Source organism: Brachycentrus maculatus, unplaced genomic scaffold (assembly GCF_059751285.1).
Source record: "Brachycentrus maculatus isolate JH-2025_06_01 unplaced genomic scaffold, ASM5975128v1 h1tg000660l, whole genome shotgun sequence".
Lineage (NCBI taxonomy): Eukaryota > Metazoa > Arthropoda > Insecta > Trichoptera > Brachycentridae > Brachycentrus > Brachycentrus maculatus.
In genome coordinates, this window is record NW_028281395.1 from 666,990 (window position 1) to 691,752 (window position 24,763).

At 32.8% G+C, this 24,763-nt stretch overlaps 1 protein-coding gene across 2 annotated transcripts; it reads left to right on the forward strand.

Annotated features, from left to right (window-relative positions):
* Positions 1-4,908: 4,908 nt before the first annotated feature.
* Positions 4,909-23,530, forward strand: LOC148300740 (uncharacterized). 2 transcript variants are annotated; one of them, XR_015838900.1, is made up of 6 exons: positions 4,909-5,515; positions 18,353-18,633; positions 19,753-20,128; positions 20,677-20,925; positions 21,882-23,008; positions 23,435-23,530. XR_015838900.1 is itself a non-coding variant. In XM_088274378.1 (5 exons), exons 1-5 carry the CDS (start codon positions 5,400-5,402, stop codon positions 22,954-22,956), a joined length of 2,097 nt encoding a protein of 698 aa, XP_088130504.1. In that variant the 5' UTR covers positions 4,909-5,399; the 3' UTR covers positions 22,957-23,261. The 2 variants fall into 2 exon arrangements, 1 of the variants encoding a protein (XP_088130504.1); XM_088274378.1 differs by lacking the exon at positions 23,435-23,530 and having other exon boundaries at positions 21,882-23,261.
* The last annotated feature ends 1,233 nt before the right edge of the window (positions 23,531-24,763 follow it).

A 24,763-nucleotide genomic window follows, 5' to 3' on the forward strand; every position in this document is an offset into this window, starting at 1 on the left:
CGCACAACTGAAAATTGACGATTTTTGATTTATGACGTTCTTGAAAGGAGTGAGCGATGTGTTTCCTCAGTCCGCAGTGTCCTGTCAAGGTCCTGGTTAGGGTTCTTATTTGTTTTTTGCTAAGCTTTAGAGCTTGTGTGGTGAATAAACATCACACATGTGTTTTATTCTAACCTACATATCACATTCATAAGTATATCTTTTAGAACCATGAAAACATCCTTAGTTCATATCGTAGTAAGATAGAAAAGGGTAAGGTCGGCCAAGTTTAATAGTAGTTTAATGCAGAGCACGTAGCCGGTAGACAGAATGACACTCTAAAGTTAGGTATACCGTGTCAGCCACCGGTGGCCGACACGGCCCAATGGGGTTTTATCACTCGGGAGGAATGTCTGATTTAACATACTCAACCTGTAAAGGATTGTGTAAGACTCGTTTCGTGTTTATAACAGCCGATATAATCAATATTTTAATTCATCATTTTCTTTTGTAAAATTCGCCTTCGTAAATACGTTGTTTTCGTAAGTTAGTAACAAATGACGTCACAGAAACGTATCGACACTACTGATATTACAACTCTCTCAAGCAGATACATATAGGGATACGCCTCATAACACACCCAATGACGTAAAATTTGATGACGTATAGCGGTGTCCGTTTTTCGTTTTTATTAAAATATCTAAAGTTTAAACCTTAATATCTCCCTTACTTCTCTACAGATTTTAATAAGAATGTTAACGATAGTCTTGTGATTTTTCATATTAATTTATTAGCTAATAAACCAACATCGTGAGAAAAATCCATTGGAATACTTGGTGTCGGTCACCGGTGGCTGACTCGGCGATCAACGTGTTAACCCGAGCTCCATGTGATAAATTTAACCTAATTTAATCTAACGCTTCTTCTGAAAGGAAAGTAAACATGCGACTTTTACTATTGTTTTGTCCAATACTAAAAAATATATCATATAATATTAGAGCAAAGCGTTCTTCATGTGGTATTTTATGAAAATGGCGCAACGTAAATTATCCGAAATTGTTTTCATTATAATATCTTGAGGAAAAGTTATAACACGTCGATTAATTCTCAACACGGTTATTACTTACTATGGAGAAATGTCCTGTAAATATATTATAGTACATTAATTAACTGATATTAATAGAAAAAAACACGTGAAATATGTTTTTTTATTTTTATTATCTATCGCCATAATGGATGGTTTTTGTGTTCAACAATAACTGTCACTTAAACTCGTAACTATCAATAAACAGTAATAATAAAAACCCACGCTTAGTTCCAATGATTTTTTTATTATCGCAATATATTAGTAATTATTTTTTTTAGCTTTGTTCATTTTGTCGTCCTTATAGACTATTGAATGTTTTCACAAAAGGATCCGTCTTGTCTCTATCTTTGTCTCTTTCTTTTCTCTATTTTTTGTCTATCGTGTTTTCCGTCAGTAATGCATTTTTGCAGCGATCGCTGGTTTTTGATCGCACTCCAAAGTGAAGGAAATCAGTTTGTCTCTGTCATATCGCTCACTCCTTTCAACAACGTCATACATCAAAAAACTTGATTTTTCAGGAGATCGTTTTTATAGTTTAAAAATATAATACAATGTATTAAAAATAAATATCAAGCCACTTATTGAACTTTTTACTGTGCAACAGATCTTTTTAGGTAAAACCTGAATGTTTTTTCTCCATTTAAAAAATATTTAGTTAATTTAAAAAAATAATTAAACAATACCTTTTCTTCATAATGCAAAAACAACACTTTCTGCCCTGTAGCGGGTAATTATTAAGTAAAAAATATGCCGCTTTTGTTAGGATATAGTACATTTTCTGGGCATTCCGAAAACATGCACAACTGAAAATTGACGATTTTTGATTTATGACGTTGTTGAAAGGAGTGAGCGATATGTCATGCCGTCGCATATTTTCGTTATTTTTGACAGCAATTAATCATGGCGGCTCAAGGTGAAGCAACATTTTTGTAATCTCGTCAGGTTGGCAATTCTGGCTTGAATTTTCCAAATTTGAATATTTCGAATGATCCGCCATATGAATCGATGTAAATGTACTACAAATGTAGGTACTATAAGTAGCTACTTTAATATTATATTCTATTGTAGGCTATTATAAGTAGCTACTTTAATATTATATTTTATTACCATTATACTAAAACTGAAGACATTTATGTAATAGATATAAATCAATGAACACGTGTTTACCTAAATATCATGGTTAGTCTTCCTAAAAACTCGTTATTGACAAAAATGTGATAGTTGTTTGCCGTTTCTATTATTACTCGTTTTAATGGCTTCGCCCAACGCAAACATAGCAAAAAATAATGTTGACATTTTTAGAAAAGATCTAACCACAATGTATTTTTATTATTAACCATTATGTATTTTTAAATAAAAAATAAATCACACACACTCCATATAAATTTAAGTCTTTTTTCACACTATTATTTATTGAATATTACCCTGATATGTTTCTTGAAGTGTAAGACTGATCACCTTGCGTTCATGTAAATTAAAATCAACATCGCATCAATTTGATGCAGTGTCTTATGCACCATTGGGTGCGGGTGAGGGTAAGAAGAAATCATGTTTAAATATAAATATATTTATATATATATATATATATATATATATATATATATATATATATATATATATATATATATATATATATATATATATATATATATATATATATATATATATATATATATATATATATATATATATATAATATAATGATAAAACCCTTATCCGCACCCCAATGGTGCATAGGGCACCGCGTCATGTAAACGCAGTGTTATCTTGATCGTTTACACATGAGGGAAAGGTGATCAGCCCTCCGCTTCAAGTACCAGTCCAGGGTAGTATTGAATTAATATTACAGTGAAAAAATCACTCATATTTATTCTTACCCCCCCTGGGAATCGAACCCGGGTCCTCCAGAACGGTAGCCGAGTGTGCTGAATTACGGAAGCGGACAAAATGTATATCTATATGTTTATATATATATATATATATATATATATATATATATATATATATATATATATATATATATATATATATATATATAATGTTGACATATATATATATATATATATATATATATATATATATATATATATATATATATATATATATATGTATATATACACACTCTCACACACACGTGAAGATATAAAGTTATGTTTACAATATATTTTTAAAAAAAAAGTAATTTGCAAAGAAGAATGCAAGTTCGCCATTTCGACTTGATGAAATGATGAAATACAAATTTCTAATAGCAACAGTTCAAAATTCCAAAATATCATTCGTCAATTCCAACGAAATAATATTAAATTTAAAGGTTTTTAATGAAAAGTTAATCTATTAGGGGGCTTGCCCATCACACTTTATTTTGACAAAAAAATGCGCGAGCCCCCCGCCGAGCCCCTTTCGACTAGCCCTGGCATGAGTATGTAGACAAGCCACAGGCCAGTTGATTGCGAATTATCCTCGAAAGGTGTACTTAAACTGGCAAATTTGTCGTAAATAAACAAACGTAAAACTTAAAGGCTAAGATACGTTAGTAGGTAGTTATATGATTTTTTGAAGAATTTTCCTCTTACGTTTCATTGTCATTGCAGGGCTGTCAAATTGGAAATAATAATACAAATAGAAAAAAAATATAACATCATAAAATAAAAATAAAATATAGATTTGAAATATACTCTTCAATATGCATATGGAACAATATAGTATTTTTTCAAAGCTATTATTAAAACGCTAAACGTTCTCACATTCCAAAACTTTTTCAAATATAAGTTATAATACTGTTATTGTAAAACAGAAAAATGTCTACTCCGGGACTCGAACTCGCAACCTTGCACCATTGGGTTGGGATAAGGGTAAGTACCTGCTTCTAAGGTTATTTTTTAAAACGATTTAATTTTTAAAATTCACAGGTGATTTTTTTAGATATGCATTGTATTCGTACAAGCCAACGTAAAACTACCTTAATTATTTTTACACCAATCCACACCCAAATGATACATAGGGTACGGAATCGATTTGACGAGGTGTTAACTTGATCGATAGTTGTACAAAGGTAAGATGATCAGTTCTGCGTTCAGGATTCTTGGGCACAGTGGTGTATTTATATATTATTTTTATATTCACCCTATCACTAATATTTTTACAAAAAAAATCACATAGATAAAGTTCATACAAGAACATGTTTATGCATGGAGCTCACGGCGTTTATTACTGTTAAAGGAAAGGAAACGAAGCAGGAATAGTAGGCTCTATAATTTGAGATAAGGATAAGAAGAATCGCATCAATGGCTAGAAACAACACAACATACTCATACTTGTACAAGTTACAAACTGCTTCTCGTGTATACGAGTCATTTGAAAAAATCGGGTTCCTTATTTCATTCATTTTCATTTAAACCCTTATCCGCACCCCAATGGTGCATAGGGCACTGTATCATATAAACGCAGTGTTATCTTGATCGTTAACACATGAAGGAAAGGTGATCAGCCCTCGCGTCAGGTACCAGTCCAGGGTAATATTTAATAAATATTAGAGTGAAAAAATCACTTATATTTATTTGAATCCCCCCTGGGAATCGAACCCGGGACCTTACGACCCGGGACGGTAGCCGAGGGTGCTGACCGGAGGCGAGCATATTCCTTATTTAAGTGCCTATAACATTTTTTATTGTACATCCCTGAAAAAAACAATTATTTGTCTGTCTGCCATCAATCCAGTCACTGCTGAAGACCCTAGGTACTAGGTAGGTACCTACCTACCTACAGTCGAAACAATAACGTTTTGAATCTATGACATCATTCTGGAAACTTCTTATCGGCCTTCGCCCGCCTCAGGAATCCCCAGAACTGTTTATAAAAGCCAATCGGAGTCGCTCCCGCCGCCACATAGTTCGCTGCGGCGCAGTGGTGCCAACCGTCGGCCGCGCGAAAATCGAAATGACATTTGCAAACGATTTTTTCCAATTCTTCAGGCCTAGCAACTTAGTAAATATTGCATAATCGTGAGTAAATAAAGCGAAAATTTTACTTTTTTTAATAAATATACCTCGAGGTGTTGATTTGTCAGGTTTATAGTGTCGTTTTGATGGTTTTGTGAGAAGCAAACATTTGAAACCAGTTTTTTTATTAATACATATGGGAGATGTATTAAAACATAACAACTCGCGTTATTTTGCATAGATAAGTGTTGTCAGTTACGCGGTGGGGATTTGATGTGACGAACGTGTGGTGTATTTCAATTAGTGTAGTCGCGCTCGTGTATTATTCTTCTTTTCGTCAATGTTTCTAATTTCATTCATTTCTCCGGCATGTGCGATGGTTTTGTTTAGAAATCATGGAGATCCACAATACAGAGTCATATGTTCCCGATAGGATATATCTGCCGGCTTGGAAAGATTATTCCTCCGACGAGAACGACGATGGAGTACCTGCGGATGAAGAAATTGAAAAGTTTGTAAACATTTTAATATAATATATTGTACAAATACCAATTGAATATAGACATATTGGTACCAACATGAATATTTTTATTTATTAATCAGCGTGCTTCTTTTAACAATAAATTAGTTTTTATACTATATTCTGTTATCCTGGGTTCTGGTATAAAGTATGGTGACTTGACTTCTAGTTCTTACCTGAATATAACGTAGATTAAGTAGGCTCTATAAACACAGGGCCGTCTTAAGGGATGTGTGATAGGTACGGCCGCACAGGGCTTCAATGTAATATATATGTGTGTGTGTATATATATATATATATATATATATATATATATATATATATATATATATATATATATATATATATATATATATATATATATATATATATCGATTGTGCAAAGGCAAAGGGGTATATCTGTAATTTTTTTTATTTTCTAAGTTTGTTCCACAAAATGTCTAAAGTAGTATATTCCATAATCTGGCAAATGAATATAGCTGTAGTTGCAATGCTTATTTAGTTTTATTAAGATATGTACATATAAAAATACAAAACAAATTAGTTATTTATTTATTAGTTTGTTTTTGCTCTCCTGTAAAATGTAGTCTGAGACAGATATACCCCTTTGCCTTTACACTACCGATATATATATATATATATATATATATATATATATATATATATATATATATATATATATATATATATATATATATATATATATATATATATATATATATATGTGTGTGTGTATATATACAAATATGCGCTTTTTGAGATAATTTAAATAATTCAAGGAATAATTAAGGCAAAAACCGGTTTAATCACAAAAATTACTCATAGTTCAGAAGATATAATATTAATAAGCGAAACGTGTACAGTGATTTCGTTTATCTTTGTTATTTTTTATGATTACGTTTTTGGCTGTAGTTATTTTAATACATAAACCTTGTGCATATACCATATATGTAGGTGATGTGAATCATAATCGTTTGTAGTCTGGGACAATATTGTGGATTGCGGTTAAAATTTCCCCTTTAATGACTGATATATACCCAAATAGTCCTTAATTCCTTTGGGAATAATTTTATTTGCTATAATTTTATTCACACAATTTCTTCAAGAGAAAAAGGATTTCTCAAAAGAATTTCCAAGAGATTTTTCAAGAGATTATTGATAAATTTAGTCCGCTTCCGTAGTACGATGTTCAGCACTCTCGGCTACCGTACTGGAGGACCCGGGTTTGATTCCCAGGGGAGGGGGGTTAAAGAAATATAAATGATTTTTCACTCGAATATTTATTCATTTTTACCCTGGAATGGTACCTGAAGCGGAGGGCTAATCACCTTACTTTCATGTGTTAACGATCAAGATTACGCCGCGTTTATATGATGCAGTGCCCTATGCACCATTGGGTGCGGACGAGGATTTGAAGAAAAATATTTAAAAAGTATAAACAATGGTTTTTTTATCTATTTGGAAACAAAAAAATCAATTACGCCACATGTTTCAGGCATTTTTCTCAGAAATACATAAGTTAATTAGGAAAAATTGATATTTTTTTTTTGAAAAATATGCATGTGATATGAAAGTATGTGTTATTTTTATCAGCTATAGGAATATGGGTCGATTGAGGTATTGCTGGAAATAATTTGTAGCCTTTGTTAAAATCACGATTGAACAATATTGCTAGATTGTAATTAATATGAATTACACAGGTTACTTAAACAAAAACATCTCCAGATTTAGTGAAATAGGCACGATTTAAGGTTTTTTTATTATTTAATTTTGACTTGGTAAATATCACTATTTCTTCAAAACTAATATGACACGTGTTTCGATGCATTTACCTTAATTATCAAACAAACGGTGTTTGATAGTGATGTTAAATTCATCGAAATACGCGTCTGTGTTGAGACGCATGAAAACGTGATTTTCGCACATCGTCAAATTCGGATTCACAAATCTGATCTCCAGACAGCCTTACTACTGTTGAATAAATATTACATGTTTGTTCCCATAATATTTATGTACAAATTCGAACGTATTACGTTTTTTGAGCATTCGCAGTTTGCGAACAAATACGACTTAACCAGAAAAATCTAAATAAATTCTGAATTACCTGTACCTACCCCAATTTATAGCAATGTTACAATAAAAGAGAAGTTCATTTATTTTGAATTTACGGGGCTATACAGGGTGGCACATAATTAATCACCATATCGGAAGTTGTGATAATTTTTGAAAAAGGCATCGTACGTCAATCATATTTGACATTTGTGAATTAAACAGTTGCAGTATACAAACAATTTTAGGGTGGCGCAAAATTAATCATTCTACTTTGTTTTTGAATAATTTGATTTTGAGAAAAATGATTTTTAGTATAGTACGGAAAACTTTATGTGAACCTTAACAATTTTTTTACTAAGTGTAAAAAAATATCCGTCATGTGGCTGCCGCGAGTGTTTATACCCATTTGCGCTCGTTTTGTCATTCTGTTTGTATACTACAGTTGTCTAGTTCAGGGGTTCCCAATCTTTTTCAGTCCGCGGCGCATTTACAAGTTTAGTATTTTGTCACGGCGCCCTACTTTAGTAAGCTTTATGGAAAAGACAATGTGACTATATATGTATATTATAGTCGAAAAAATAGGTAGGAACCTACAATAATAGTAGTTGGGTAGAAAGATGCTAGGTCTCAAAAAAGAAATTGCTGCTTTATAGGTACCCGAGAATATTAGGCGCCCCTCTTTACTTTGTACGGCTCACTTTGGGAACCCCTGGTCTAGTTCACATATCGCTCACTCCTTTCAACAACGTCATATATAAAAAAACTAGATTTTTCAAGAAATCGTTTTTACACTTAAAAATAAAATAAAATGTATTAAATTGAAATATCAACCCATTTTTGAATTTTTTACTGTGCAACAGACCTTTTTAGGTAAAACCTGATTGTTTTATCTCTATTTGAAAAATATTTAGTATATTTATAAAAAAATAAAACAATACCTTTTCTTCAAAATGCAAAAACAATACCTTCTGCCCTGTAGCGGGTAAATATTAAGTTAAAAATATGCCGCTTATCCTGGGATATAGTACATTTTCTAAGCATTCCAAAAACATGCACAACTGAAAATTTATGATTTTTTATATATGACGTTGTTGAAAGGAGTGAGCGAAATGTCAAATATGATTGACGTACGACGCCATTCGCAAAAATTATAGCATCTTCCGATAGGGTGATTAATTTTGTGCCACCTTGTATTTGAAAAAAGGTATATTTGATGATTTAAAAAAAATTACAGTTACCTTAACATTGTATTTCAGGTCGACGCCTTCGATTTTTTTAATGACTATTTAAATCGTTAAATAAGTTCAAATTTGGTGAAAATGTTATTGAATATGCGTGGGTGGGGGCGGTGGTCAGTGTTTACCGTTCACATGTTTATTTTTATGACATCAGTTTCTTGTGAACTTTACTCACGTCAATTACAATTTGTCCATAAATTTTCCTTTGTTTGAAAATCAATGAGAATCTAGTAAATATTTACCTGAAAATAATATATGCATATTACTAGATCTGGCGAAGATCGCTTTTGTGTGTCTTCAAACAATTATTGGACATTATTAGTAATATTTATTTATTTATTTTAACTACGCGTATAGAAAAGAAATGTGTACGCTGGCGAGCTTATTGCTAAAACGCAATATCTTCCAACTAAACAAAAACAGTTATTGAAGACGGTTGTCTGATAAGTCTGCATTTCAAATACAACATTTGTAGGTATTTATATGTTATTTTTTGACATCTCATCAAAGATGAAGAGGAATATGGAAGTCTGGGCATTTACGGGGCTGACGACCGTCATAGGCTGGTTTAAGTATTAATATGTATGGTTAACTTATATGTATCTATGGAATCATATTAAAAAAATATACGCGTTTTAGAAGGATCAAATGAAGATGAAACGATGTATTATATATGATATATCCCTCACTCCTTTCAAGAGCGTCATATATCAAAAATCGACAATTTTCAGATGTGCATGTTTTCGGAATGCCCAAAAAATGTACTATATCCCAAAAAAAGCGGCATATTTTTAACTTAATATTTACCCACTACAGGACAAAATGTTTTGTTTTTGCATATGGAGAAAAACATTCGGATTTTACCTAAAAAGAACTGTAGCCCAGTAAAAAGTTTAATAAGTGGCTTGATATTTATTTTTAATACATTGTATTATATTTTTCTCGGAAATCTCCTGAAAAATCAAGTTTTTTTTTATTTATGACGTTGTTGAAAAGAGTGAGCGATATGTATTATATACATATATATATATATATATATATATATATATATATATATATATATATATATATATATATATATATATATATATATATATATATATATATATATATATATATATATATATATATATATATATATATATATATATATATATATATATATATATATATATATATAATTTCTTTATTTATTTATTTTATTTTATTTGTTTATATTGTAAATGTATTAATGTTATGTAATGTTGTTTTGGAGGAATTTCAAATCCACTAATTAGGACCGGGTAGGTTAATATCTTCATGTTGCAACACTGGAAAAAAATGGCGGAAGATTTGACAGTTCAACGCTAATCCAATAATTTAAAAAATCTAAATATACGATAGTTTTCGGATTCGACCAAATTTTGCTTTGCGATCAACTAATTCAACATCCTTGGTGTGACGAATCGTATTTACGACCCGCAAGAACCACCATATCATTTATTTATTTCCACGAAGAAGATAAAGCATTATCAGGTGTTATCAGGTGAATAGTTTAAGCCCGCACTGTGTCATAGGGTTCCCTGCAAGACATCGACCTTCCCATGGCGTATTTGAATATTTCCATGATTTTAAAGATAATATTCTGGGTGTATTTAGGAAAATTCGTCCAGATTTCTGTTTACACAAGCTAGAATCAATCCCACTACATGAAATTAGTTTTCCAAACTTATAACTTCCTCTGAATATGATATTCGTTCAATATTACCCTAGACTGGTTCCAGAAGCAGAGGGCTGATCACCTTTACTTCATGTCAGGATCAAGATAATCCTGCGTTTATATGATGCAGTGCTCTATGAACCATCGGGTGCGGAAAAGGATTAAAAAAACGGATTAAAAAAACGGAAAAGGATTAATGATATTTGTATGCATAGTGAAAAGTTTATGGTGGAGGTGTGCGTAGATAAATGATTTCTTATTTTTTGGAAGTATTCTTTTCAGGGATGAAAAAATTTATAAAATATATAGAAAGGAGAGTGACTGCTAAAACCAGAGTGAATAGTGCGCTGAAATGAGTTAAAGCAAATAAAAAACAATGATAAAATTACAATCAATGTTTTGTGTCCAAATACTTGTAAGATTTTTCCTTAATTTTTAATGTCAACAAAGAATTTATCGTAGTCGTACAGGAGAAAGTGACCAACTAACAAAACGTAAAATGTTCAGGAGGGCCATTTAAGTCACTTTTGCTTGGCAAGAAAATAAACACCAATGCAGTTAGTAATTTTGACCAAGTTAATATATTACAAGTTTAAAATTCTTTGGAATTTTTTTCAGGGTAATATTAAGCTAGTAAGATATCAAATAGTCAATGATCACGTTTTTGTTAGAAATGCACTTGGTCACTTTCTCCTGTATGACTACGATATGTAGGAAAATAATTAATGTGTGCTCCAAATTCACAGGTTTTGATCATTTTTTTACCTGAGTTAAGGCCCAGTATTCTTTAAATCGCTACTTATTTTTCTCTAAATTCAGGTAAAATTTTACACAATTGATTTTCTTCTTTAAACAATGTTTTAGCATTGAAAAAATAAGATTTTATTTGAATGACACCACGGCGGTGGACATAAATATGTGTATGTAACATATGTAAATATGTTTTTTTTTGCAGAAATATTCTTAGGTACGAATCATTTAATATTCATTTTCCACAGAATCGTGCAATACAGAGTTAATATATGTATTTTTAAATTTTCATATCCTTGTTTGATACCACGGTCAGCTAGACCATTAGTTTTTTTTTAAAATCCGGTTTTGCAGCAATTTAAAAAACATTTAAAAAAATATTTTCCTTATCGTCATCAAATAGTGCATTTTTACTTCAACATCTGTTATGTAATTGGCTATGACGAATCGACCTATCGTTTTAAAAAATTATTTGACTATATTTTTAGCGATTCTTTATTGACAAATCCTTAGAAATGTTATTTTTTAATTATTGATATATTACATACATAAGACTTACATATATAATATACCCGGTGAGTTATTTCCATTATTCACTTTAGGATTAAGTTTAACAAGGTACCTATAAAAAGAAGAAAATTTTTAATAAGATACGTAAAAAAACAAAAGCAAAATCAAATATAGTGAAAAAAAAAATTTTTAATAAAAAACGTAGTCAGAACAATAGTAAAAAATAAGAAAGACTGAAACACAAATACGAATGTAAATTTAAAAAAAAATAAAATAAACAAAACTAACACAGGGGAAAATGTAAAATATAAAACAATAAATGGTTATAATGTATAATGGAAAGACGTATAAAAAAACATCAATTAAGATACATGTTTAAATTAAACAAATGAGAAAATATAACTAATCACCAAACATGTCTTGCTATTAGCAAGTTGCTATAAAGTATTTTTGTACTAATATACTGATATATTTATGGTCGAAATTTATTTTGTTTTTTTTTTGTATTATTTTGTTGTTGCTTGTTATATGTATTTACAAAACAGATTAAACGATTTTCCGACGTAAATATTACGACAGATTTTAAGGCACAATATTCGTTGAGTCGCCATTTAATTTTCTATAAATCCAGGTAATATTTTACGCAATGGATTTTTTCCTTAAAACACCGTTTTTGCATTTGAAAAATAAGTTTTTCTTCGAAATAATTATATCGTTTTGAAAAGAAAAGAATTATTGAAAGGTATAGAGTTAAGAAAAAAATATAAACAAATTTTTCCTTACATGTTCTTCTTCTCCGACTTATTCCTCATTGCTGAGGGTTGTGACCCTTGTGCAAGCAATGACTCTTCCCCAGTTATCCCTTGACTGCGCTGCACGACCACCGAGGTGCCTGCTGCTGCCTTAATCCATCGTGTGGGGATCTTCCTCTCCCTCTCTTCCCCTCCAGGCTACCGATCACAACCAGTCGTTCCAGGCTATCCTCGTTGCCACACGCAACGTGTCCAAAGAATTGGAGAATCCGTCGGGTACAGACATTGGCCAGAGTCAAGCCATCCAAGCGTAGTTCCTGGCGAATAGACTCGTTGGTGCGTCTAGCTGTCCATGGAATTCGGAGTTTATTCTAAAAAGACAAAAAAATATCCAATATACATTGTTTAAAAAAATTGGACGAGAACAGACTTGTGACCTCTATGGTGGTCTCCGGTGGAATGATTTCTGTGTTTGCGATCCTTTAATAGTTGTTAAATAATAGCCAGGAATCATATCCGGTATTTCGTACATTGTAGACAAACTTGATAACCTTTGAACTACAAAGACGTAGAAAAGTTGAACCAAGCATATTAAATATCAGTCGATTAAATGTATGTTTAATTTAAATTTCTTCCATTAAGAAACCCATAAAACTTGTTTATTATTAAATCTTTAAATTGTATTTAAAACTAGAAAAGTCATGTATCATTGTGTTTTAATGAAGTATTTTCCTTATTTCCATAGAAGTTTTACAAAAGGTAATACTATTTGATCCGAAAAAACAAGATTTCTCTATCAATCTGTTCCGAATATAATCCCACTGCGAATTCATAAAGTCTTCATTGGGGAAGATCCTCGTGTCTCGTTCATACACAATAATGATTTCACGAATGTAAATGGCTGACCACCCGGTGTTTTTGGAATTGCAACCTGGCAACCATTCAGAAAGGCGACTTTGCAATGGGCCGCGACGGTCAACTATAAACGATAATAACCGCCTCCAGTGTAGTGGTTAGCGCGCTAGACTACCATGCTGGAGGTCCCCGATTTGATTCCCAAAAGGGTCAAAATAAATATTAGTGATTTTTCAGTCTAATATTTATCAAGCAATAAGCGGAAGGCTGATCACCTTCGTGTTTTAACGATTAAGATGACACTGCTTCTATACAATGTAGTGCCTTATGAACCATACAATGCGGTACTGCTTCTATGCAATGCGGTGCAAATAAAGGTCAGAAAAATGGTTTTAATTTAAAAAAAAACTGGAAACAAACAACGTAAATATACGGGTTAACGTCGATAACCAAACAAACAACTAAGATATCAATAATCTAACACGTTTTTCTAAGTCAAAATAAGTTTGAGAACACTCGAGAATTGTGTCGCCTACTTACAAAGTCCGCCAGATCCATGTAAGTCGATTTTACAAAAAATGCAAAATTCTCCGGGAAACATTTATGTTTAAAAGATTTGTCTATCTTTAGATAAAATATTATGAAATAGGTAATTTTCCCATTTGCTAAGAAAATTATTCAGTATTAAAAAAAAAACAAGACACAAACCGAAAATGACGTCATCTTAATTTTAAACCTATCCCCGCTCTCTGATTAGCCGATATGGGTCAGAGGGCAAATTCCATGAATATGGCGGAATTTGAAATACAACGCTGTTTTTAAGTATTTTTAGCAGGGTTTTCAAGTATATAATTATTTTAAACAATAAAACCCACAATTGGCAATCCGATAGAGTATATCGCTCACTCCTTTCAACAACGCCATATATAAAAAATCATCAATTTTTAGTTATGCATGTTTTCGGAATGCCCAGAAAATGTATTATATCCCAGCAAAAGCGGCATATTTTTAACTTAATATTTACCCGCTACAGGGCAGAAAGTGTTGTTTTTGCATTTTGAAGAAGAGGTATTGTTTAATTATATTTTTAAATATACTAAATATTTTTCAAATGGAGGAAAAGCCTTCAGGTTTTGCCTAAAAAGATCTGTTATACAGTAAAAAGTTCTATAAGTGGCTTGATATTTATTTTTAATACATATTATTTTATTCATAAACTTTAAAAACGATCTCCTGAAAAATCAAGTTTTTTTATATATGACGTTGTTGAAAGGAGTGAGCGATATATTTGAAAATGGTATGAAATTGAATCTGGCGGATTTCGAAAGTAGGCGACACAATTGAAGTCGGTTTGAAAATGGATGCAACCGATTTCTTACGAACTTGAAACTTTCTTTTAAAAATTGACCTATTTCATGAAATAGGTCAATTTTTAAAAGAAAGCCTAACCTATTTCATGGACTTGCAGGATAGCGATTCCACTTTTATTGCTCCTACATACCTATGGATAAGTTTGCGAATTTAACCCTTTCCGGTCCATAAAAAAAATTGAAAAATTCCACCAGATCCACAATAGATTTACAGCATTACAGGGTTAAACAATACATCCAAGTTTTTTTTAAAAATAAAACTACATTTGTGTTAAAAAATTATTTTTATTTTGAATGTATACAACTTGTCTCTTATTATTACATTTTACACTAAATACGGGTGAGAAAAAATATGTTTGCTTGTATTTTAACACTAAACTGATGAAGGAAAAAATGTCGAATGACATTCGACATTGGACTCACCGGAATAAAGTCAATGTCGAATGACATTCGACTTGGGACCGGAAAGGGTTGATGGGTAGCCATTCGGTTTATCTAGTGATTTCCGATGGCGGCTAAATCCTATAAGTACAGGATGGTGAGGTATTATTTACGCGGTGACATCGCAATATCATGCTGAATACTGTCAAGTATTCAATTATCTATATTTACTGTTAATTTGACATCTGGTCGTGTATTTAATCTAGGCATAATTAAATTGATAAAGGCACTTGAGTTATTGCGGCTTATTGATCAGTTGATTATATATTTTTTTCAACAAAAAATCTATCACAACTAATCACACGTAGATCTCTAGCGATTACATTAAAAAATAGGTATATCAATGATCAATTTTCATTTCCGTGACAGCTGTTTTGTCTCCAAGTTAAAAAGTCAAAAAAATGTTGAATTTATAAAAAAGATTTGTTGTAATAAACGTTTACCCTGGACTGGTACCTGAAGCGGAGGGCTATCACCTTTCCTTCATGTGTTAACGATCGAGATAACACTGCGTTTATATTATGCAGTGCCCTGTGCACCCTCGGATGCGGATAAGAGTTTGAAGAAACGTTTCGAGCTCGCAATCAGTATGCTAACGGCAGCGATAGAAGCCGGTCGTCGTCTCTGCATTTTTTAGGAATATATGTAAAATGAAAAAAAAAATTCACTCTTTTTTATTTCCTTACCTTTTAATAACTCTTCTCTTTTCAAAAGAATATATTTATTTTGAAGAAAAACTTATTTATTCGATGTAAAAACGGTGATAAACAATATTCAGTTACGGCAAATGTTTATGCCAGGGTTCAAATAAAATTAAATTGTGATTTTTTAAATATTGAGCCTTAAGCTGAACAGTATAGCTAACTTAAGCTAAACTTAAATAAACAAGTATATATAATGGGTGACTAAACACACAAAACATTTATCATTTTCATACGAACGAAAATATAGGATCGTATTTCGACTTCATTCAGTCTACTTTCATTTTTCATTGTCATAGTCAACTTTATAATAATAATAATAAATTTGGATAACTTATATAGCGCCATTTTCGTAAAATAAATACCTCAAGGGCGCTTCACTGTGAATGAATTGGGGAAAATATTATCGTGGAAATGATTTAGCAAACAAATGTGTTTTTAGTCTTTTTCTAAAGATCATCTCACTCTCACTATTTCTAACCCTTGGTGGAAGAGCATTCCACGCCGTCGGTCCTGCAACAGCAAAGGCACGCTCGCCAAATTTAGTGCGTTGGTTGCGAGCTGGTAAGATCACTTTGCCCATTGCAGATGTTGTAGCCGATCGAAGCGTGAGATGTCTATCAACCAATTCATCTGGAATACACAGCTCCTTAAGATACTCTGGAGCCATATTGTGTATTGATTTATACATGAGTAGGCAGAGTTTATACTCAACCCTTTCGGGAAAGCGTAACCAGTGGAGTTTGTGAAGTAGTGGGGTAATGTGACTGAATTTAGAAATTCCAAAAATTAGTCTCGCTGCTGCGTTTAACACTGATTGCAGTCGAGTCATTTTATTGTTTGGTAGACCCGTGTATATACCCTTTATGCTTCACATCCACACATTAGGGTTTGAACCAGTAATCCGTTGATTACTTACTGCCAGTTGAACTTTCGCTGAAAGGTTTTTATTAGCTTTAACTAATTTCAGTGCACTCTTCACTCTGTTCCCAGCATTCACTTTCATATCTTTATCAATCTTTCCAATCCTAGAAAACGTAATTTCCAAACATACGAAATTCACATTAATTAAATGTTGTTGGCAAACATTTCTTTTTATTCTTTATTATTTTCATAAAAAATAATTAAGAATTAAATCCTGTCTCAAAATTACCGCAATAAAAAATATATTTACATATTTCAAACTGCAGCCAGCGTCATGGGTTATTTTCAATATATCATCAAATATGTCGGAAAGCATTTTATAAATTTAAATATTTAAATAATATGAACAATAAAATCTGATAATGAGAAAAATAATGATATTTTGGTAAAAAAGTCGTAAAATCAGTTCTGAATTGTAAAGCGCCATTTTTGAAAGAAAACTGTAAGAATTTTCCGCCTCCGTAGTATATAATGGTTAGCACGCTCGGCTACCATTCTATAGGTCCCGGGTTCGATTCCCGGGGGGGGGGGTTAAAGAAATACAATTGATTTTTTCATACTTACCCTAGTCCAGGGTAGCATTTATTCAATATTACCCTAGTCTGGTAACTAAAGCGGAGGGCTGATCACCTTTCTTTCGTGTGTTAACGATCAAGATAACTCAGCGTTTATATGATGCAGTGCCCTATGCACCAGTGGGTTACGGATAACGGTATAAAGAAGAAGAATGTTTAATACGAGTGTTTATTTTTTAACAATGATTAAAGAAAACACTTGTTTATACCACTTGAGTTATATTAAAGACTACATGTTTCGGAAGTTAAACTTCCATCATTCAGGTCTATATAATAACTAAAATATAAAATATAATTTTTTATAAATAAGGAGAGGGGAAAGTTAGGGGGAGGAGGTTACGTTTATTATTTACTTATTGTTCTTCTTCTAACCTTGATCCGCACCCAATGGTGCATAGGGCTCTGCATCGTAGCGACGCAGTGTTATCTTGATCGTTAATTGCATGAAGGCTAGGTGATCAGCTCTGCACTTGTTGTACCAGTCCAGGGTAATATTAAATATAAATATGAGAGTTAAAATCGGCCATATTTATTTTGACCCCCCTGGGAATCGAACTCGGAACCTCCAGGACCTCCTCTATTTATTGTTAGTTTTATTTTTTTATAAATATGTAATAAAATAACTAGGTACCTACCTATACATTTTATTAAATCTACCACCAGATGTCGCATGCGTCGCGCTGAATAAACAAAAGACATCAGATAGAAAAATATTGTAAAGATTAATTAAGAATAAACTTTTAGTGTTTCTTTTATTACAAAGCAACACATTGTTTATTTTATTATTATACACTCACTTAACATATTATTTACACCCAATTTACAAAGAAAAATATTACCACGTTGCATATATATATATTATGCATTATTGCATATATATATATATATATATATATATATATATATATATATATATATATATATATATATATATTTTTTTTTTTTTTTTTTTTTTTTGCAGTTATGTCAAAAGGGAGTTTCCTCTCCCCGGGCCGGGCGCCAGGGCGGCCAACTACTCGGTGCCGTGCGCCTTCGTGCCGCAAGGCAAGGCGCAGGCGGCACGCGCCGAGCAGGAGACGCACGCGCGCCTGGGTGGCGCCGCGCCCCCGCCCGCCGCGCCCGCCGCCCTCTGGCAGGCCAGCTTCCAGGGCGCGTGTTACGCCGGCCGCTCCTACAGGAATGAGCGTGCCGGCAAGCTTATGATGAGGGAGCACGACTTCGTGGTCTTCAACATCTACCAAGGTGTGTTGAAAGTCCACAAAACTTATGTTATTAAACAATATCAAACCCTACTTTTTGTAATTCCGACTTCGTGGTCTTCAACATCTATCTAGGTATGCTTCTACATCTATAAGACCAGGGGTGTGCATTCCATATGGGCAGAAAAGCAACGCCTTTAATTAAAGCAACCCTTTTGTTATTAAACAATACGGCTGTCCAAACTCAAAACACAGTAATGGACATTTTTGTAGTACGTTTTTTTTGCATTTTTGGCTTAAGTAGATTCTATTTAGTCCAAAAATGCAAAAAAAACGTACTACAAAAAATGTCCCTTACTGTGTTTTAAGTTTGGACAGCCGAATATCAACCCTCCTTTTTTGTAAATTCCGACTTTGTGGTCTTCAACATCTACCAAGGTGTGTTGAAAGTCCACAACACTCAAAATGTTGTTATTTAATAATATCAAATCCTACTTTTTGTAAATTCCGACTTCGTGGTCTTCAACACCTACCAAGGTATGCTGAGACCAGGGGCGTGCATTCCATATAGGCAGAAAAGCAGCGCACATCCTTGCTTACCCGAGTGACATATAAAAACGCAACCAGTACCTACCCTACCTTCTTCTCCAGTACTAACCCATATCACCACCCAATGGTGCATAGGGCACTGCATCATATTGACGCAGTGTTATCTTGATCGTTTCATACATGAATCCAAGGTGATCGCTCCTGCACTTCAGGAACCAGTCCACGGTAATATTAAATATTATAATTGTAAAAAATTTAATAAAAAGGAGTTAAAAAATCACATACAAATATTTTTCAATATATATTCTAAAAAACAAGCATAAATCAGCAAATATTCTAAAAAAAACCGGTCATGAACTGACGAGCGGCTATCATCGCAGCCCGACGCATGATGATCATTTACCCATTCCTTTATTTTGCCTTTGTTTCATGTTTTATTTTGAACTCTTACCTCCGCCGCGCGTCGGCAACAAATTAAACATGTTTGGAACGATATATAGAAGTGTCTTACTCCCATTTTTACTGTTGATTCTTGGGACCTTCAACCCTTGTGTGTAAATCGTGTATCATGGTTGTGTACTGAAGTAAATATCGATTATTCATTTCTTTTCAGGTAAATATTACGTGACTCTCATCGAAGTGAAGTCGACCTGCGACGACGCGTCCTCCAATCTCATAGTCAGCAACCCCACCAGTATTAAGAACAACAAGAGATCCGGCCTCCACCAGCTGCGAGACCACATAGAGATCCTAGCCAAGACTTGCGGGATCCCGGAAGAGTCCATCCACTGCTATCTCTTCTGGCCCTTCCTGACCATGTGGACCAAGGATCCGACCGGAAAGAGGATCCAGAGGTGGAAGGAGGAAGGGGATAAACACGTGTTCACTGACACGATCTCCGATCAGGCGTTATTCAACGAGTGGTATTATAAAAATGTCCTGATGGGAAAATCTATAGAGAAGCGGTACTTCGATACGCTTTTTAAAAGGTAAAATACGAAATCCCTTTTTAGCAAAAAAATATTTTGTTCTATTTTATTAATTTTTAATTTGGCATTAACTTGCGTTTGATTTGGCGACTGCAAAATCAATTATTCAAACGTTTAGTTAATATTCGTGTTTATTTTTTTTATTTTATTTATTATGAACTTTATGGAATAATATGATGATTTACATGTAAAAAATTAAACATTTGTACAATACCGAGTTTATTGATGCACAAACATGATTAGTTTCGATAACTATAGATATTCTCATCAAAAGGTAAAAATAGTGTGTATTTTCACTTGTCTAAAAAAATCTGTAGTTCTCGGAACTCGTCGTGTTTACATTAATAAACTTAAAAAGTGGCATGGTTTAAGTGTATTTCGATGCATTCTGTATCATTTTTTCAGAAATAGCGGTATTTAGTAAGTTTAACTCAAAGAAAAAATGGTTTGATATAATATTACTACTAAGTGACAGTCGAATCAATCAATGAAATTTCTTAATATTTGGTTTGAAAATTATATTAAATATTTTATTATAATATTTTCAGGTATATTATAATGAGCTGCGGAATATTCGTGAACGAGATCCACAGCGGCATGCTGGCCCTACTCTCGCAGGAGCAAGTGAATCTGCTGTACAGGAAGCCCTCCGGCCTGGGCGCGCCGACCATAGTCCACGGCGCGGCCGGGACTGGGAAGACTCTCCTGGTGCTGCACAAACTGCAGCACCTCTACCAGTGCGGCCTCTTGAACGAGAGGAACAGGGCGCTTTATATCTGCTACTGGCCTGGAATCAGGTGAGATTTAACTCTATAAGGCTGGTATTGACAGACAATTCGAGACCAGTTTTGACAGGCGCCGTGGCGTGGTCGGGTAGGCGCTCGACTGCGAAACTGGCGTCGCGGGTTCGATCAATTAGTAATTTTAGCAACCACTTAAGAAACTAATCTAAAATTATATTGTATACCCACACACAGTCCATGCCTTTGCGGGATTTTTTTTTGTATTTATATTTTATTCATATTTTTTTGTATTTGAATTTGTCATGTTTTGTATGATGCAAAAGAATTTAAAATAAAGAAAAAAAAAATCAGTATACTAAGTATCGGGTCTTTAAGAATATTATTGAGCAAAATAGTACGAGTGATGTGAAAATTTTAATTAAAATTTGAAGAATTATGCGGAAAGAGAATTTCAATTAAACCTTTAAAAAACTTAAACCTTGTTTTGAACTAATTTTATTTTTGTATTATTTTTTCAACGGGTGTCATCTTCAGGGATACGTACTTAGTACGTATCCATCCCCGAAGATGGCAGGGACTTGTCGAAACCGGTTGGATACATAGTAGCAAATATAAAAGTGATTAAAAAATATATATTTACTACTTTACTCAGTTACTTTAATATCCGGTATTTTATTGTTTAAAAAATAATGGATTATTATTAAATTACTTTCTCAAGTGGTTATCAGATCACTAAATGTTGATTTGATTGGATTTTCAACAAATTATAAATGAAAAACACATGTCTTCAAAATATTGATAATTTATACGAAATAAATATATCATGTCTAAAATAAGAGAACTTAACAGAATTCATCAAATTAAAAATCCAATATTTGTTTAATTGTTGTAGTGATTTATGTAGAATGTAGATCAATAATTCAGATTTTATTAAATTGAGCGTGATTTATTATTATTTTACCATTGTTTTTATCATGTTTGTTCTGACGTTTGTATCGCATTCTTTTCAGGGCTGATTTCCACAGAAAACTGGAAAAACTGAATCTTTCAAAATACGTAGACAGCATTAGATTTTTCATCAGTCAGGAAGGCTTTCTTCACAAGAACAATCACAAATATCGACACATATTCATGGACGAGTGCGAGGCAATTTGTCTAGCGTTTGCTGAAAACATTATAACCGGAACTTTCGAAAACATCAAACGATGTAGGCTGATAGAGCGAGATGAGCAATACGAAGACAATCTCGTCAATTTGAACGAGCTCAATACCATCGGAGATTATGGATACATAATTGAAAATGATGAAATCGTAAGGAAACCGATCACCCGTTCGGAGTACTCGTACGGAGAAATGTGGTACTTAGTTGACATCAACCAAGCTGCCTTGTTCCTTCCCAAATACTCTCCTATAATACTGAAAAACCCTCAAATAGTTTTGTCAAAGGTGATCAGAAACACAGGAACAATATTCAAAGTGTTCAGTCAATTCTATAAGAACCCTATCCCGGCAGCATCGCAACTTGCCGATCTATACTTAAACAATATGGACATCGGCCACAACATAAGTGGGCCGCCTATATGTTGGGTCAATTCGGATACTGTGATTGTCCCCCCTGAACTAGAAAGTGCCGGACACAGCGGCACCTTTTTCGGAACGATCAAAGTCATAATCGACCTGTGCTCGACCAAGGGAATCAAACCTAACGACCTTTGCGTTCTTCCGTTTCTAGTCACCAACTCGTTCTTACCGGAGAACATAAACCCAGTGATTTCTTCTTATTACGTTACCGATGGTTACCGACCAATGAGTACCGCCAATGTCGAAGAGTTCCTGGGCGACTGCGATCCCAACATCTTCCTGGTTCCCTGGGTGCTGCGAGTGAAAGGACTCGAGTTCAAGGTCGTGGTGATAGCTATCGAGCAGGGTGACTTCGAATCCTTAGATCCTGAAGACAGAAGGAAGATTTACATTATGGCGTCTAGATGCACTTGTCTGCTGATTTTGGTGAGCCCGGAGGTTGTAAAACAATCTATAGATTTATATAATGTCATACAAATTTACTCATTTGGCGTTGATTTATAAAACACAATAAAAATAAGTGTCAATTAAACACATGATACACACATATATACGAGTGCATATACATGAAGATATTAGTTTAAAGTATTACATTTTTATTAACATATCGCTCACTCCTTTCAAGAACGTCATAAATAAAAAAAACTTGATTTTTCAGGAGAACGTTTTTAAAGTTTAAAACTATAACACAATGTATTAAAAATAAATATCAAGCCACTTATTGAAGTTTTTACTGTGCAACACATCTTTTTAGGTAAAACCTGAAGGTTTTTTCTCCATTTGAAAAATATTTAATATATTTAAATAAATAATTAAACAATACCTTTTCTTCAAAATGCAAAAACAACATTTTCTGCCCTGTAGCGGGTAAATATTAAGTAAAAAATATGCCTCTTTTGCTGAGATATAGTTATTTTCTGGGCATTCCGAAAACATGCACAACTGAAAACTGACGATTTTTGATTTATGACGTTCTTGAAAGGAGTGAGCGATATGTCTCTTTGCAAAATCTATTTTTGTATTTTCTTCCGTTGGGCTTTCTAAAATTTATCAAAATTAAAAAGTAGAAAAATCATAATTTTTTTATGTTCGTTCTATCACTGATAAGGCGGCACATATGGCAGATAATAATTGTGTACAAACATAATGCTTGGAACAAACGTTGAGTGAATTATTGTTGAAATCGCTTTCGCTCTTGGAATTGCGACCCTTCATATGAATTTCCTCGAAGTCCGGAGCAAAAAACTGATAACGATAAAATAAAGAAGATAGCGGATCATTCTCTAACTACCAGCCAGAACCAGGTTTTGATATTATTATCAAAATAATACCGATTTATTTTAGTGGAGTCTGCATGACGAAAGCTTGAAAAATGGGTAAATTATGTCCTGACCGAACGCCAGCGAAAAGAATACGCATTTTCGACATCTAAAGATTAGAAATTAAGAATTAAATCAACATCTCGACATGAAGAAGAATATTGAAGTCTTAGTTAATTTATTTATATTATAAAATTATTTAATAGACTGGTTACATGATCACTTTACGCACGTGCAATATTCACTACTCTACCCATGATTGACAATCACGCTACTCAATTTTTTGGAACTCCTACTCATTTTAATAAAATTAATCTCTAGCGTTTCTCAGGCGTTTTCAGGCGTTTCACAGTATGTAAAATAATCCGGTTGGGATCTTCGAAATTCCAAATAAAATGGTCTCTGCTAAATAAATGCTTTTCTAATTCAAGTAAAGACGGCTCTAGTGAACTCACACGTACAGTGTCATGAGATTAATGATAAATGTAGGAGTTCCATAAAAGTAGTGTTGTTATCAATCATGGGTAGAATGGTGAATGTTGCACGTGTGTAAAGTTATCACTTAACCAGCCTTCAACAGGTCATAAGCCCTGTAAATACCAAGATTTCCATATTCTTCTTTATATATGTTGAGATATCAAAAATATAAAATAATAACTCAGATTTTTGAGTAAGTATTTGGACAGACTCAAGTTTTTGTGAAAATTCACTCCTCTGAATTTTCCATTTTATAGAAATGACAATAAAATGAAGAAATTATCATTACTTATGACAAATTATTTTAACAAGAAATTAATTATCTTATAACTATTCTATTTTTTTTATCATTCATTATAAATTTCAGATATAAAATATAATCAAATGATTGTACATTAGATAAGATAGTGTTTAAATTACATTTATCAAATGTTTATATAATAATTTGAAAAATAAGGTACATCAAAAATATTTTTAAGAACACGGTAAAACATTGATATTAGGAACTTTTTTAT